General features: G+C 39.8%; 1 protein-coding gene across 1 annotated transcript; it reads left to right on the top strand.

Annotated features, from left to right (window-relative positions):
• The first annotated feature begins 3,449 nt into the window (after nucleotides 1-3,449).
• SNRPD1 (small nuclear ribonucleoprotein D1 polypeptide) lies at nucleotides 3,450-15,799 on the top strand. Its single transcript, XM_032421342.1, has 4 exons — nucleotides 3,450-3,592; nucleotides 10,515-10,591; nucleotides 12,154-12,345; nucleotides 15,621-15,799. Exons 1-4 carry the CDS (start codon nucleotides 3,579-3,581, stop codon nucleotides 15,695-15,697), a joined length of 360 nt encoding a protein of 119 aa, XP_032277233.1. The 5' UTR covers nucleotides 3,450-3,578; the 3' UTR covers nucleotides 15,698-15,799.
• The last annotated feature ends 339 nt before the right edge of the window (nucleotides 15,800-16,138 follow it).

Below are 16,138 nucleotides of genomic sequence, written 5' to 3'. Positions count from 1 at the left end.
ATTTCAATTTGCCATCTTCTGGGACAATCACTACTAACGCATATAAGTAATAATGCTGGCCCCATATACTTGAGAAGGAATAAGTGTTAGCCAGATTAAAGAACTGAATTACAAAAGTCCAGAGAGGAGAGGGAACTTGATGAGTTGCAGGAACTCAAATATTCCAATATTATTGAGGGGAAAAGGGATTAAAAGGTAGGCAGAGCTGGGGCGCCAGGGTGGCTCAATCGGTTAAGCGTCTGCCTTCAGCTCAGGTCATGATCCCAGGGTCAGGGGATTGAGCCCAGTGTCAAGCTCCCTGCTTAGCAGGGAGTCTGCTTCTCCTTCTCCCTGTCCCCCCACCCCCCGCTCGTGCTCTCTCACGTGTGCGTGCGCACTCTCTCTCTCTCAAATGAATAAAATCTTAAAAAAAAAGTAAAAAAGGTAGGCAAAGCCAAAGTAGAAAAGGCCTTGAGGATAGCAGGAAGGAGTACTCTGAGCTTGGTACTAGGGATACTGTAGTGAACAATACACACAGAGTACCCTTCCTCATGTAGCATACATTCTAATGGGGGAGACAATCAGTTATTTCATAAATATTTATTGAGGGCACGTTGTGTGCAACTCACTATTCTAGATACTGGGAATATAGAAATTAACAGAACAGATACAAATCCCTGCCTTCAGAGGTGCCTGGGTGGCTCAGTCAGTTAAGCATCTGCCTTTGGCTCAGGTCATGATTCCAGGGTCCTGGGATTGAGCCTCACACCGGGTTCCTTACTCAGCGGAGAGTCTGCTTCACCCTCTCCCTCTGCTGCTCCCCCTGCTTGTGCGCTCTCTGTCAAATAAATAAAATCTTAAAAAAAAAAAAAGACTCTGCTTTCAGACAGTACATTTTTCAAGTCAGTTAATAAATAAGTAAATAACAATTAAATGCAAAGAAGGAAAAAAATATGGTAATAAACAGGGCAGCACTAATCAAACTTTCTGTAATGATGCAAATGTTCTATATCTGCACTGTCTCAAAGGGTAGCCATAGCCACATAGGGCTCTTGAGCACTTGAAATATGAGTATTGCAACTGAGGAACTGAGTTTTTAATTTTATTTAATTTTAATTTATTACCCACCCCCCACCAGCTTTAATTTTAATTGATTAATTTTTTGAGAAAGAGCGCACACGCAAGAGTGTGTGAAGTGGGGGAAGGGGAGAGGGGGAGAAAGAGAATCTTAAGCAGGCCCCATGCCCAGCACAGAGCCAAATGCAGGACTCCATCTCCCAACCCTGAGATCATGACCTGAGCCTAAATCAACAGTTGGATACTTAGCCCACTGAGACACCCAGGTGTCCCCTTAATCTTAATTTCCACGGGCTTATTAATATCATCATGGATTTTATTTTTTTAAGTCTCTCCTAAAACTGATTCTTCTCTTGGTTCTAAGGGTGTTCCCAATAAAACTCCAGGGGCTACTACCTCTTCATTCACATTCAAAAGGAAAGAGAATTCCCTGCAAAGGTCTGACTGGATCAGTTTACATTCCAAGCCCACTGTGGACAAGTAATGGAACGTGATGATTGACACAAGGATAGAGTCAGCTTCATTGGGATCACATGGATCATCAGATTATTAGGAACTGCTGGGAAGGGAGATGGATAGATATTGAGAAGGCAACACACAAATGAACATTACAGTCTTGCTACTCAAATTATGGTCCATAGACTAGGGGCATCTTCATCAACTGAAGGCTTTTAGAAATATAGAATTTCAGCCCCCGCACCAACTGCATCAGAATTTTCATTCTAAAATTTCCTCAGGTATGTCCTATGCACATAAAAGTTTGATGAGCATTGCCTTACACTTCCAAGAGTTCTGATAATCAAGGATGGCATCCAGGCTGAAGATACAAATTAAAGCCCTGGTTTTAGAGGAGATCACCTAGGCTAAAGGAGAAAGTATCCATAATAAGACTGCACCTGGGGTAAACCCTGAAACTCTCCAACATGTAATGGCTCAGTAGAGGATGAGGCAGCTGAGACCTAGAAAGTGTAACTATTGGCATAGGAGTAGCATCAGGTAAGCTCGGCATCCTGAAAGTCAAGAGAGGCGTGTGTTTCAAAAGGGTAATGTTGAATGCTGCTGAAATGTTGAGTATGAAGATAGAGGTTTGTCTCGAGGTTTTTGATGACCTTTAGAAAAGCAGTATCAATGGAGTCTGAAGAGTGAATTAAAGGTGATAAAACAAGTGTAGACAACACATTCAAGAAGTTTTTATGTGAAAGAAATCTAGCAGTAGCTGGAGCTGCATCAGGGAAGAATTTTGTTTTTAAGATAAAGTTGTGTTATTTTTTAAAAAATCCCGTGAAGAGGGAGAGATTGAGGATTCGAGTTAGGAGATAACTGAAGGAGTGAAATTCTTGAAAAAATGAGAGCTGGGATCCAGACTACAGTGAAGAGGAATTTGCCTTTGAAAGGAGCAATAGTATTTCTACCCTTCTAACTGGAAGAAAAGCTGAAAAGGTGGCTTCTGGTTTTCTTTTTTTTATTTTATTTTATTTTTTTTTAAAGATTTTATTTATTTATTTGACAGAGAGAGATATAGTGAGAGAGGGAACACAAGCAGGGGGAGTGGGAGAGGGAGAAGCAGGCTTCCCGCGGAGCAGGGAGCCCGATGTGGGGCTCGATTCCAGCACCCTGGGATCATGACCTGAGCCGAAGGCAGACGCTTAACGACTGAGCCACCCAGGCGCCCCTGCTTCTGGTTTTCTAAAAGTAGGAAATATTAGAGAGTGATCTGAGAAAGAAACTGTAGAAGGTTTCAGAGGGAGAGAAAAGGTACGAAATAGTTTGTGAGCTTATTAGAGAACCACAGCAGATCTCTCAACAGTGTAGGGTACCCTTCTGAGGTTTGTGACCAGAATTTAAAGTAAAAATAGGGACGCCTGGGTGGCTCAGTCAGTTGTGTCTGCCTTCAGCTCAGGTCATGATCCCAAGGTCCTAGGAGTGAGCACGGCATCAGGTTCCTTCCTCAGCAGGGAACCTGCTTCTCTCTCTGCCTGCCGCTCCCTTTGCTTATACTCTTTCTCTCTCTCTCTGACAAATAAGTAAAATCTTAAAAAAAAAAAAAGTAAAAATAATCCGCTAAACTGTGATTTTCTTCTGGTACATTCCTGGTGTTGGAGCGGAATTAGCATAATTCTTTGGGCTTTCTCAGAACTTCCCGAACTTCACGGGTATACTTACTGCTGCATAACACACGGCTCCCGGCCGTGCCGAAGGGCCCACTAATTGGATCTAATCTCCTCAAATCCCCACTCCTCCACCTTACTGGAATTTTCCTCCTAGACCTGCGCTAAGTCACCTCAGCCATCGCAAGACACACCTCCAGCCGCCAGGGGCCGTAGTGACGTTCCGCGCAGCCGGAAGTGAGTACGGCACAGCGTGGCCTCGGCGTTTCCGCTTTGCGTCCGCAGCGCTCCTCGCGCTCTTTACGTCGGAGCCCAAGGAGTAGGCGTTTCCGGCCATTCATACGCCTAGGCTTTCGGACCTGGGTAGTTCGGTTTTGTTCACTATCCGACCGAAAGAGAGACGGCGCCGCTAGGATGAAGCTCGTGAGGTGAGGAGGTAACCCAGCGCGGTTAGGGCTGTGACGATTTGGGCCGCGAGCGGGAGGCCGGACTGCCCAGTTCCGGGAGGCGCGAAAGCCGCGTGCGCGCGCGGCCTGCTAACGGCCTCCCGCGCCCACTGCTCCCGCCACATCTTGGCCGCGCCGCCGCGGGCGCTGGAACCAGGGCTTCAGACTGGATAGCGCACGGATCCCGCATGTTTTCAGACAAGTGGACGTAAAAGCCTGTCGGTTTCTTTCCCCTTAGTGTCTTAGAGGCTTTAAAGGTGCAAGCTCTTACTTTCGGTTAGTTGAAGATGTTCATTTCATTAGGACTCGTGCTCTTACTCTAGATTACTTTTCTGGGCCCTCTCAGCGCTCAGGACCGGCAAATATAACTAAGTGTTCTAGGTTCTCTGAGAACGTGGGAGACATAAAGAATAATTGTATGCATTGCGTTAAATTAATGAGCTTTTAGAATGTACTTAGAAACTGCAGGGGTTTATCCGGAAATAATGAAACCCATTTCCGAAATGTTTTAAATAAGGATTGGACTTACGGTTTCGTTAGGGTTTTTTTTGTTGTTGTTTATATTTTGATAACTCCTTAGATTTAAGATAACTCACATGTCCCTTCAAAATAGGACTTTAATTCAGGAGAAGAATCTCCCCAGGGGAGGCAGAATCAGCTTACGTATTTGTGACTGATTACGCAGATAATCGCTATTCTGTTTTATTTGTGTTTAAACTTCATAGGTTAGTTGAGACTACTGGTTTACTGATTTGAGTAATTCATTCTAAACTACCCGCAGATAGATTAGGTTTTGGTGTTTTTCCTTGAGGGGGAGAGCCTTGAACATAGAGGAAGTTTCTGATTAAGTTAGCAGTTATGTACGTAGCTAGGCACTTGTCTGAACCAAGGTTTGTCAGTTGCGATCAATTATTGGGCACCTGTTACACTGTGCGCTGGTAATGGATTTTCTTTTTTTAAGGTGGGGTCCCTGTCTTCTTGAAACTTTCTGTTTTGTGAAGACAGACAAGTAGATAATTTCTAGTATGGGTGAAATAACATAGGGGGCGCCTGGGTCGCTCAGTTCGTTGAGCGACTGCTTTCGGCTCGGGTCATAATCTTGGAGTCCGTGGATCGAGTCCCGCATCGGGCTCCCTGCTCAGCAGGGAGTCTGCTTCTCCCTCTGACCCTCCCCCCTCTTTCTCATTCTCTCTCTCTCTCAAATAAATAAAATCTTTTTAAAAAAATAACATATAAAACCCTCAATGTGTATTCAGAGTTTATAGGGAAGGCATTTAAGGTTAACGTTTAGTCCATTTTTATTTGAACTGTAACTTTGGAGACAAACGCCCCAGAATTTAAAGTATATTTTCGCAGTTTCTCCATACCTGCCCGTCTGAATCTACTTACAGTTAAGTTTTGTGTCAGACTCTTTGGAATCAGTTTGTCTCATTTAAAGATATTGCGTGTTGTGACAGTTTTCCTGAAAATTTTAAAGTCTGTACTGAATCCTATTCTGTGTCTTAGACAGTAGAAATAAAATTTCTTCTTACTGGAGAATCTATTTTGTGCCAAGAAAATGGGTATTTGTCTAACTGGTTTGCATTTACGGTTGACTTATTTTTGTATGATGGTTGGTGGCACTATCATCCTTATTGTCAAACTCTAAACAAAGGCCTGCGAGTTGTCTTTGACTTCTTTCTTGATAATCTGATAAATTGCCAGGATTTCACAATTTTAGCCATTTCAGTGCTTGTGTAGTAGTGTCTTGTTATGGCTTTAATTTGCATTTTCCTAATGACTAGTGATGTTGAACACCTTTTCACCTGCTTATTGGCCATTCATGTATCTTTGTGAAGTGTTTGGTTTTCATTGTGTTTATTATTGAATTGTAAGAATTCTTTATATATCCTGCATACTAGTCCTCTGTCAGGTATAATTTCTCCCAATTTAACTTGCTTGTTCATTCCTTTAATAAGTTCTTTTGGTGAGCAGAAATTTATTTTGAAGTTTTAATTTACCAGCTTTTCCTTTTATGGTTATTCTCTGGGTACTGTCCAGTTTTTGCCTACCCTCAAACCATGAAGTTATTCTCCTATGTTTTCCTCTTAAAGCTTTATCATTTTAACTTTTATGTTTAGACCTGTGATCTCTCTTGAGTTAATTTTGGTAAGTGGTGTGAGTTAGGGTTCCAGGTTAATTTTTTTCTACATAGACTTCCAGTTATTCCATATTCTTAGGGAATATAAACCCCTATTACCATGGATTTCATCATTTGTTGAAAAGGCTTTCTTTTGCCGATTAGAGTGCTTTGACAGTCCCATTGGTGCCTTTGTAGAAAATTAACTAAATGTGGGTTCATTTCTGGACTCTTTTCTGTTTCATTATCTATTTGTTGGTTCCTGTCTTGATAACTGTAACTTTATGTACTGCTCTAGCCACCTAATTTGTCTTCCAATATGAGTATGACCCTGGCACTCCACTTTGTTGATGAAAACCCTTTAGTAGCTCTTTAACAGCTTGGGCTGTCCATGAAAGGAACCTACCTAACTCTTCTCTACTTATCCATTGGTAGTGTAGCTATAGTTTCTCTTCATGTTGGGCTGTTTCTTACTCCCAGATCTTTGCTCTTGTCTCTTTTTGCTGCATATTTCCAACTTTTCAGACTTCTTACTAGAAGTTCACTAAGCTCTGACTCCCTCCTATCCATGCTACATTATGTACCTGGCAAAAGCCTATGCATATATCCATTGCTTTTTAAATTTAGTTACCTTTAAATATCTTCTGTGTGTCTGTCCTTTCCGCTAGAGTTTGAGCTCCTAGTCATTCATTTTTAATCCTCATTTCCAAGCAATATTTGTCAAAGACACATCCTTGGACTTGCTGAAATGTATTTTGATTCCTTCAGAAACCATTTTGCTTACTTTGGTTTTTCTTTTTACTTCCATATGGTAGATTGATTACTAAAATGTTTTATTTTTACTTCAATCCTGTCTATTTCCACAAATGATTTGAGCTTCTGTAAAAGTTAAATGTTGGGGCGCCCGGGTGGCTCAGTTGGTTAAGTGTCCGACTCTGGATTTTGGCTCAGGTCATGATCTCGGTCCTAGGATCAAGCCCCACATGGGGTTGCCTGGTCTGTGGGGAGTCTGCTTGTCTCCCTCTCCCTCTGTGCTCTCTCTCTCTCTCTCTATGAAATAAATAAGTAAATGTTCTTTAAGAAAAGTTAAACCTTGGGACGCCTGGGTGGCTCAGTCAGTTAAGCGTCTTCCTTTGGCTCAGGTCATGATCTAAGGGTCCTGGGATCAAGTTCCGCATCGGGCTCCCTGCTCAGTGGGGAGCCTGCTTCTCTCTCTGCCTCTTCTGCCGGCTCTGCCTGCTGCTCCCCCTGCTTGTGTGCTCTCTTTCTCTGACATAAATAAAATCTTAAAAAAAAAAAAAAAAGTTACTGAGGGGGGACAATTCAAAGATTTTTTTTATTTTTAGAGATTTTATTTATTTGACACAGAGAGAGACAGCGAGAGAGGGAACGCAGGGGGAGTGGGAGAGGGAGAAGGAGGCTTCCCGCTGAGCAGGGATCCTGGTGTGGGGCTCGATCCCAGGACCCCAGGATCATGACCTGAGCCAAAGGCAGATGCTTAATGACTGAGCCATCCAGGCGCCCCAAAAGATTTTTTTTTTAATTAAGTAACTATATGCCCAATGTGGGGCTCAAACTCATGACCCGGATATCAAGAGTTGCATGCTCTACTTATTGAGCCAGCCAGGTGCCCAAAAATAAAAGATTTTATAAAAACCAAAGCTTGATAATGGAAAGAAACTGTTAGATGAAAATTCTAAGCTAATATAAGCAATTATTAAATTTAGAGCATAAAGAATTTTTGTCCGATGAAATAAAGTATTAACGGTTTATTGAGAGAGACTTTCTTTTCTTTCTTTTTTTTTTTTTTAAGATTTTATTTATTCATTTGAGAGAGAGAGACAGAGCACACAAGCAGGGGGAGAGGGAGAAGCAGGCTCCCCTCTGAGCCAGCCAGGAGCCCGATGTGGGGGTCAATCCCAGGACTTGGAGACCATGACCCGAGCTGAAGGCAGACGCCTAACCATTTGAGCCACCCAGGCGCCCCAAGAGAGACTTTTATTTTCTTGACAACAAATATGAAAAGGAATCATTACATGGATCTTTATATAAGGACAGATTAACTTTTTAAAATTTGAGACTTAATATGTCCCAAACCAAGTGACCCCCTTTTTGATAGCTGTCTGTGCCACTAAAAAGTGATATTTTAAGATTATCTTCCCTTTTCTTTTTTAAAGGTATATCATGCTCTTTTTTTTTTTTTAAGATTTTATTTATTTATTTGACAGAGAGAGACACAGCGAGAGAGGGAACACAAGCAGGGGCAGAGCAGAGGGAGAAGCAGGCTTCCCGCTGAGCAGGGAGCCTGATGCGGGGCTCGATTCCAGGACCCTGGGATCATGACCTGAGCCGAAGGCAGACGCTTAACCATCTGAGCCACCCAGGTGCCCCAGATTATCTTCCCTTTTAATCGTTAAAGCATTTCAGCCAACTATTTTTTTTAATTTTTTTAATTTTTAAAGATTTTATTTATTTGTTTGAAAGAGAGAATGAGAGAGAGAGAGAGCATGAGAGGGGGGAGGGTCAGAGGGAGAAGCAGACTCCCTGCTGAGCAGGGAGCCCGATGCGGGACTCGATCCTGGGACTCCAGGATCATGACCTGAGCCGAAGGCAGTCGCTTAACCAACTGAGCCACCCAGGTGCCCGATTTCAGCCAACTATTATTCAGTGTCTTTGACACCCAGGATTAGATATGAAGGTTTTGATCCTTGGAGTAGTCTAATTGGGGAGAAAAATAGGTGATTCTACATGTATAATTTAGTGTGATGCTATGATAGGGTGTACAAAGTATGTATTATAAATTAGAAATAAGAACTACATTGTTGGATCATATTGCAGGATTCTTGTTCACTTTCCTGGATGTGATTGTGGTATTATGATTATGTAGGAGAATATTCTCACTAGAAGATGAATGCAGTATAGATCATATGGTGAAAGTATAATTGTGTGGGGACACTCCCACATAAATGGCAACTTTTTTTAAAGATTTTATTTATTTATTTGTCAGAGACAGAGCACAAGCAGGGGAAGCAGCAGGCAGAGGGAGAAGAAGGCTCCCCGCTGAGCAAGGAGGGGAGCTCCATCCTAGGACCCTGGGATCATGACCTGAGCCGAAGGCAGACGCTTAACTGACTGAGCCAGGCATCCCTGAATGGCAACATTTTAATACTTTGTGAACCTTTCAATTTTTCTTTCTCTGAGATATTTCATAGTAATAAGTTGAGGGAGAATGAAAGACTAGATGAGGTGGGGAATGGATGGATTATTCAGTGAACGTTATTGAGGCATCTGGCTGTCTAATTGAGGGAAAAAATAAAGGCCGATATCTACCTCATGCTGAACAGAAAAGAGATGAATTCCAAGTGGATTAAAACTAAACAGAAGAGGGGCATCTGGGTGGCTTACTCAGTTGAGCATCTGACTCTTGGTTTCAGCTTAGGTCATGATCTCAGGGTCATGGGATCGAACCCTGCGCTGGATTCCACGTTCAGTGTGGAGTCTACTTGAGATTCTCTTCCTCTCTCTCTGCCCTGTCCTCTGTGCGCACACTTTCTCTCTCTCTCTCTCTCTCAAAATAAATAAAATCTTTTAAAAAAGAAAACTAGAAGGAATAAGACTTCTTACAGTCTTGGGGTGGGAAACATCTTCTTGAACAGATTAATCAGAAGTATTCACAGATTTAACAACCTAAAAATAAAAACCACAAACTTGAATGGCTGTGGCAAATTGGTAGAAAATTTAAAATTTTTTCACCTAATTGAAAACGTGTGAATAGGTAGTTTACAAAAGAAATACAAATTTCCCGTATTCATGAAAAGATGTTCAGTCTTACAAGTAAAAGGGAAAAACAGATTCTTTTTTTTCCCCCTGTAGAATTGATGAAGATTTAGAAGATCGGTAAAAGTGTTGCTAAGGATTTGCATAAATGGATTTGTTATAAACATATATATGTATTTTAAAACGTCTTTAAGCTGAATGAGAATTACAGGGTATAGAAGTCAATAAAGTTATGACCCAATTTGCATAAAAACATTTTATGTATATGCTTACGAGTGCACATAAAATGGTCTAGAAGAATCTCCCCATATACATGGAGGGGGGTTAGAAAGGGAGACTTTTACTCCACATACATATAGGAAGCATATAATTTTTTACTACCAATTATAATTTTTTCTTTCCATTTTAGTGAGACATAATGGACATACAGCTCTGTATAAGCTTAAGGTGTACAGCATAATGATTTGGCTTAGGTATATTGCAAAATGATTACCACAGTAAGTTTAGTTAACATACATCATCCAGTATGGATACCAAAAAAGAGAAGGGGGAAAAAATGTTTTTTTCTTGTGATGAGAACTTTCAGGATCTACCGTACAGTAGCCTTAATAACTATAGTTATCATGTTGTATGTGACATTCCTAATACTTAATTTGCCTTATAACTGGAAGTTTGTACCTTTTGACCACTTTCATATAATTTCTTGATTTCAGTTGTGTGGATTATAATGATTTTAGGATCTGTATGCATGGATTGGAGGTTAAGCTGTATAATGGTTTAGAGAATCAGAAATGTCCAAATGACAGCTTTTGATATTATACTCCTTCATAAATATTGAGGGTATAATTCAAGGAAAGCTGAAATTGTTGTGCAGATTATTAATAGGAATTGATACAGGTAGCATCTATAGCAGATTTTGAACATCTAGAAATTTCACCCTTTGACTTAAAAAAGATTGTGAAATGTTAAAGGTGGACACTTACTACTATATTTCCACTGTTTTTACAGATTTTTGATGAAATTGAGTCACGAAACTGTAACCATCGAATTAAAGAATGGAACACAGGTCCATGGAACAATCACAGGTATGGAGGTTAGACAGCTTTGTAACACTTTTTTTTTTCCACCTCTTCTACTTTTAAGGCCAGTATTCTTTTTTGGTTACTTAATGAACATTATTGTAGACATCTCATTCTTTTTGTTTGGATTATTTCATTGACCTTCTTAAGCTTTACCTTAAGTACTTGTGCTAAGACCAAACCGAATTCCCCAGGTTATCCTGCATGTGATCCCTGTTTTCCTTTTTTTAAAGCCTTTGTGCTTTTTGCCTGTGTGTGTTCCTCTGCCTAGAATATTGCATCTTTCAAAGTACATTTTACTCTTTCTTAGAATTTTGTGTTCTCTATTAGGTTGTAAAGTCCTTGAAGATAGAGGATGGGATTTTCATGTTTGATTACCTTGGGTAAAAATATATATGGGGAATGGGTTATTTGAGAGTATTTTCCTTCATTCTTTTTTTCTTTCATGTCTAACTCTGCTTTAATGATACCGTATGTGTAGTTTAAGGCTACTACAATTCTTCACTTGTAGTAGGTGTTCCCCACAAAATTACAAAAGAATTGCTGAGCCAAATGAATGAAAATGCTATTTTAGTATGTAGTCCCAGCCTCTGAAATATTTAAATTGTAAGTTTATAAATAATTTTTCATGTATAGATCCAGCCTCTGAGTAAACCAAGAGAAATACAGTGTTAAACTGATTGTATTTGAGTGTACGCGTGTTTGCAACAGCAATTGTTTTGAAAAGAAATCAGTGCAGTATAAGGTTTCAATACCGTATGGTCAGTGACCATGTGACACTGAGGAAGTGTAATTGCTATTTGAGATGGATGTTGGGAAAGTTGAGAGAATTCATGTTTACTGTCCTAACTTCCTAGGAACAGAAATTAACTAGATCTTTAGTTATCCCATTTGTTCAGATATATTGGTAAAGGCTCCAATAATTGGGTATTTCTAAGATAATGCCATATATTCATTCTAGAAAATTGTGCTTTTATTTTGCAAAATCTCACCCTAAAAACAATGGGAAAAATAGTTTGAGGCAGACCATTCAAAACCTGTGCAGTTTGGTAATTAAAGTATTAACAAAAACCATAGCATTCCTTTAAAAATACAGTTAAAAACACATGTTAAATTCCTAGTAACAAGGAAAATACTACAGTGCATATAGGACTTTATATTTAAAACAAGGCTTATAGCTTCACAGAATGGGGTATAAGGAAGTTATGAAGATAGTGAGAGAGAACCATGCAGTAAACATTGCTAACCCTGAAATGAGAATACCTGGGCACAGTGGGAATGAGTCGGGTGTTATTCAGGGTTCCTCCATGGCTTGCTGCATTCACAGCTGTAAGCCTACTTAACCGTGCAAAATATTAATGTGCTGGGGATAGTCTCTGAAGGAAGGATTTCTGGTTTATACTGACATTATTCACCCATTAACCAGTTGTACTAAATTATGTCATAGAAACTTGCACTGTAGCAGAACAGACAGCGTTCTTTTGTATTGTGGTATTTACTGTGGCTTGATAGATTAACTGGTTGCCTTCTTTATCATGCTAATAATTGCCCTCTTTTTTTTCTTATAGGTGTAGATGTCAGCATGAATACCCATCTTAAAGCTGTGAAAATGACTTTGAAGAATAGAGAACCGGTACAGCTGGAAACACTGAGTATTCGAGGAAATAACATTCGATATTTTATCCTCCCAGACAGCTTACCTCTGGATACACTACTTGTGGATGTTGAACCAAAGGTGAAATCTAAGAAAAGGGAAGCTGGTAAGTTTGAACGATTATAATCATTTTTGTGAATGTATATTTATACTTTGATCTACTCAAAATATAAACATTGTGGGGCGCCTGGGTGGCTTAGTTGGTTGAGCTTCCAACTCTTGGTTTCAGCTCAGGTCCTGATCTCCACATCAGCCTCTGTGCTTGGCCTAGATTCTACTTGAGATTCTTTCTACCTACCTACCTCTCCCCCCGCCCTCATGCGCCTGCACACGCATGCTTTGTCTCTCTCTTTCTAATGAATAAATAAATAAAATCTTTTTTTAAAAAAAGAGATATAAACATTTGTGAACATTTTTTTGTTTTCTTGATTCCCTGTACTTGCCGTTGAGAGCATATAGTATTTATTAATAATTCTTGGTGTTGCTGTTAAAGACATGCCATTCTTTTTGTGCCTTTGCATGGCTAGTTCCCCACCCTCTATACACTTTGAAAGATTTGGAGATTTGACTCTCTATTCCTGTTATTCTGAAATTTCTTAATGAGTTGGCATTGGGTCTTTGCTTGCTCTCCCTATGTTTTCCTCCATTTTGTTGTTTTGCTTATTTGGTGGACCCCTTCAATAAGGATATTCTTGCCATTTAAAGCAAGAAATATACTTGTATGGCTTTGATAAATTTCTGCTCTTTGATACTTGTTCTATTCTTTCTTCCTGGAAGTCTTAATAATTGGGTCTTCTGAGTAATTGTCTAAGTCTTTTCTCTTTTTTTTTTTTTTTCTGTTTTCTGAGAAACTTCTTTGACTTTATTTTCCAGTCTAGCATAGAGTTAATCTTCAGGCCTCCTCTTCTGTGATGATTTTTCATAGAATCTTGTTCTGTATCTGAAAAATACTGGATAGGATATTAGTGTTTTTTCTTTATTTACATTTTATTTTATTCTTGGCATTGTTTGTTTTCTTGGATTTCTCTTTTTATTTGCTCTCTGTTTAAGTTTTTTTTTTTTTTTTTTAAGATTTATTCATTTGAGACACAGAGATACAGAGAGAGAGAGAGCATGAGCAGGGGGAGAGGCAGAGGGAGAGGGAGAAGCAGGCTTCCCGCTGAGCCAGGAGCCCAATGCGGGGCTCGATCCCAGGACCCTGGGATCATGACCTGAGCCAAAGGCAGATGCCCAACCATCTTAGCCACCCAGGTGCCCCATCTGTTTAAGTTTTTATTTGAATTCCAGTTAGTTAACATACAATGTTATATTAGTTTCACATGTACAACATAGTGATTCAGCAGATCCATATGTGACCTGGTGGTCATCATGACAAGTGCACTCCTTAATCCCCATCATGTATTTCACCCATCCCTCCTCCCCCTCCTCTCTCGTAACCATCAGTTTGTTCTCTTATGTAGTTAAGAGTTTCTTTCTTGATCAAGTGGTCTCTCTCTCCCTCTCTTCTCCATATTTGCTCTCTTTATTTGATTTTTATGTTGTAGGCTTAATTTGAGTTTCTTGTATTTGGCCATCTATTACTTAACAAGAACCCTAGGAAGAGATGCTCTGGGAGGGGAGGCTGGACTCCTGAGCTGGTGAGTCTCACTTTAGGGTAGTTCAGAAGTGAGTTGGCCTCTTCACTGAGGAGACCCAAAATTTCAGGATCTAGAGTCACTTCTGGAGCTTTTCAAACCGCCCCCCCGCCAAAAAAGATTCCTGTCACCTACTGTAGGAGATAATGCCTGGCAGTCAGCATTATAGGAGCAGAGCAGGAGAAAGGGGCTGGGTGTTTTGTAGATGGTCACTTGATAACAGTGATTTTTGAGACTTTTTTGCCTTCCACCCACGCTAAGAAATACACTTTGCTTCATGGCCCATTCATGCATATAACTGAAACAGAAATCTCAGGAAGAATTACTTAGTCTTAATACATGCAAATGCCCATATGTTTCTTATGCTCTTTTAGTTAAAAAAAATTTTAGGGGTGCCTGGGTGGCTCAGTTGGTTAAGTGTCTGCCTTTGGCTCAGGTCGTGATCGTGGAGTCTGGGATCAAGCCCCACATCGGGCTCCCCACTCAGCAGGGAGTCTGTTTCTCCTTCTGCCTTTCACCCTGCTCCGTGTTTTCTCTCTCTCTCTCAAATAAATTAATAAAATCTTTTTTAAAAAAGAAAAAAAAAATTTAGGTTGCAACCTATAGCTTGAAAAATGCTAAATTCCCCATTCCCTTCCCCTCAGTTCTGTGCCTCTTGCTGCTATCCACTTTGCAGTTATTTTCAAATCTGAAGCCTTTCTGCTTCAATGTCTTTAGGTTTATTTTACCTTTTCTCTCCTACCTACCTGTCAAGGAAATAATCATTAGCTTTGCAAGGTGGGGAAGAGAGGACTGACCAGTTTTTTGCACCACATGTTTGTCAACCATTTTGTTTGTTTTCCACCCCCTGCTTCATCTCACCCTTGGCTTCTAAGGTCATAGGTCTTCTAAGAGTTACTCTTTCTTTATTAAACATTTACGGTTGTTAGTCTACTTTCTGGCCACTGTGTTCCCTCTCTCCTCTTTCTTTTTCTTTATGGGTATTTACCATTTTTACTCCTTTTCTGTCATGAGTAGTATTTCAGAAGGAATTGGAGATAAATGTGGTTAAGCTGCCTTGTTCTAACAAAAGTCCTAGACTTACTCTGTTTCTTTGAATGACAAGTTTGGCAACAGTGGGTAGAAGTTTAGAATGTGACTGACTTGAACTTCATGTCAGGATTTTTTTAATATTCATAGCTCTCTGAAGACTGAAAATAAGTTCATTTGAGAAGTGAGTTTTCTGTCAGTGTAATATTCAGGTAGACTTAGGAGACCAGCTGACACAGGGATGTTGCTATAATGATTAAAATACTTTGTTATGATTAGATCAAATGACTTAAGATTCTAAAGAGTCCTAAGGTTGCTTGATGTAATGTATTTTAAACTTTCTTAGCTTTGAATTAACTTGCTTGGATCCTATTCAGTAACAAAAAAATCTAGCACATGATGTTCATGTTCTGTTCCGTTGATATGATATCTCTTCCATCCTGTGTAAGGTTCAGATCATTTGGATTTTATTTTGTGTTGAATTTGAGACATGATAGATACTTTAAAACTTGATGAATCAAATGGAATAAATACTAAATTATCTTTGTAAGCCAGCAGTTTTTGGGTCTGCATGATAATGTGTTGAGAGGGATGCCTGTGAGGTCACATTTGAGAAAAGCTGGGTTAGTTTTCTTTCCTGTAGATGCTGTTTGTGGTGGCCCAGGTGACAATCAGTGCAGAAGAGAATTAACCTTGCTTTGTTTTTCTCTTTTTTTAGTTGCAGGAAGAGGCCGAGGCCGAGGAAGAGGAAGAGGACGTGGTCGGGGTAGAGGAAGAGGGGGTCCTAGGCGATAATGTCTCTCAAGATTACTATTTCAAAGTGATACATGATTGGGGATATTTTTTGTACAGGTTTTGTTTGTTTATGTCAGTTTTTAATAAACGTAAATGTAGGACGGAGTTGTCTGTTGACTGTCAAATTTTAATAGTTCATATATATTCATGATATTTGCATAGTAAGAGCTAAGTATTACTACTAGGCAAACGCAGAATAATTTCATTCTTAGATCAGGCTTTTAATGTTTGAACTAAAATTTTTTTATGAATGTATGTAGAATATATACCTAATTACTTTACATGCACTGAATATGCATTTTATTGTTTTACTTGGATTCTGTTTTGTGGAACCTACCTATGAGTAAAATAAGTTCTTTTTGGTACTTCAGGAACTAACGTCCTGTGGATTGGGGTCTAATATTGATTCCCTTTTCCTGAGTTTTACTTTATGGAGACTTG

Source organism: Phoca vitulina, unplaced genomic scaffold (genome assembly GCF_004348235.1).
Source record: "Phoca vitulina isolate PV1807 unplaced genomic scaffold, GSC_HSeal_1.0 scaffold24, whole genome shotgun sequence".
In the NCBI taxonomy this organism is placed as follows: domain Eukaryota; kingdom Metazoa; phylum Chordata; class Mammalia; order Carnivora; family Phocidae; genus Phoca; species Phoca vitulina.
This window is presented reverse-complemented; position numbering and strand designations above follow the sequence as displayed.

Bases quoted from the DNA above. Each gene is read 5' to 3' on its own strand.
- SNRPD1 (XM_032421342.1), top strand. The intron at 10,592-12,153 runs GTATGGAGGTTA...TTTTTCTTATAG, and splicing joins GGTCCATGGAACAATCACAG to GTGTAGATGTCAGCATGAAT. The intron at 12,346-15,620 runs GTAAGTTTGAAC...CTCTTTTTTTAG, and splicing joins ATCTAAGAAAAGGGAAGCTG to TTGCAGGAAGAGGCCGAGGC.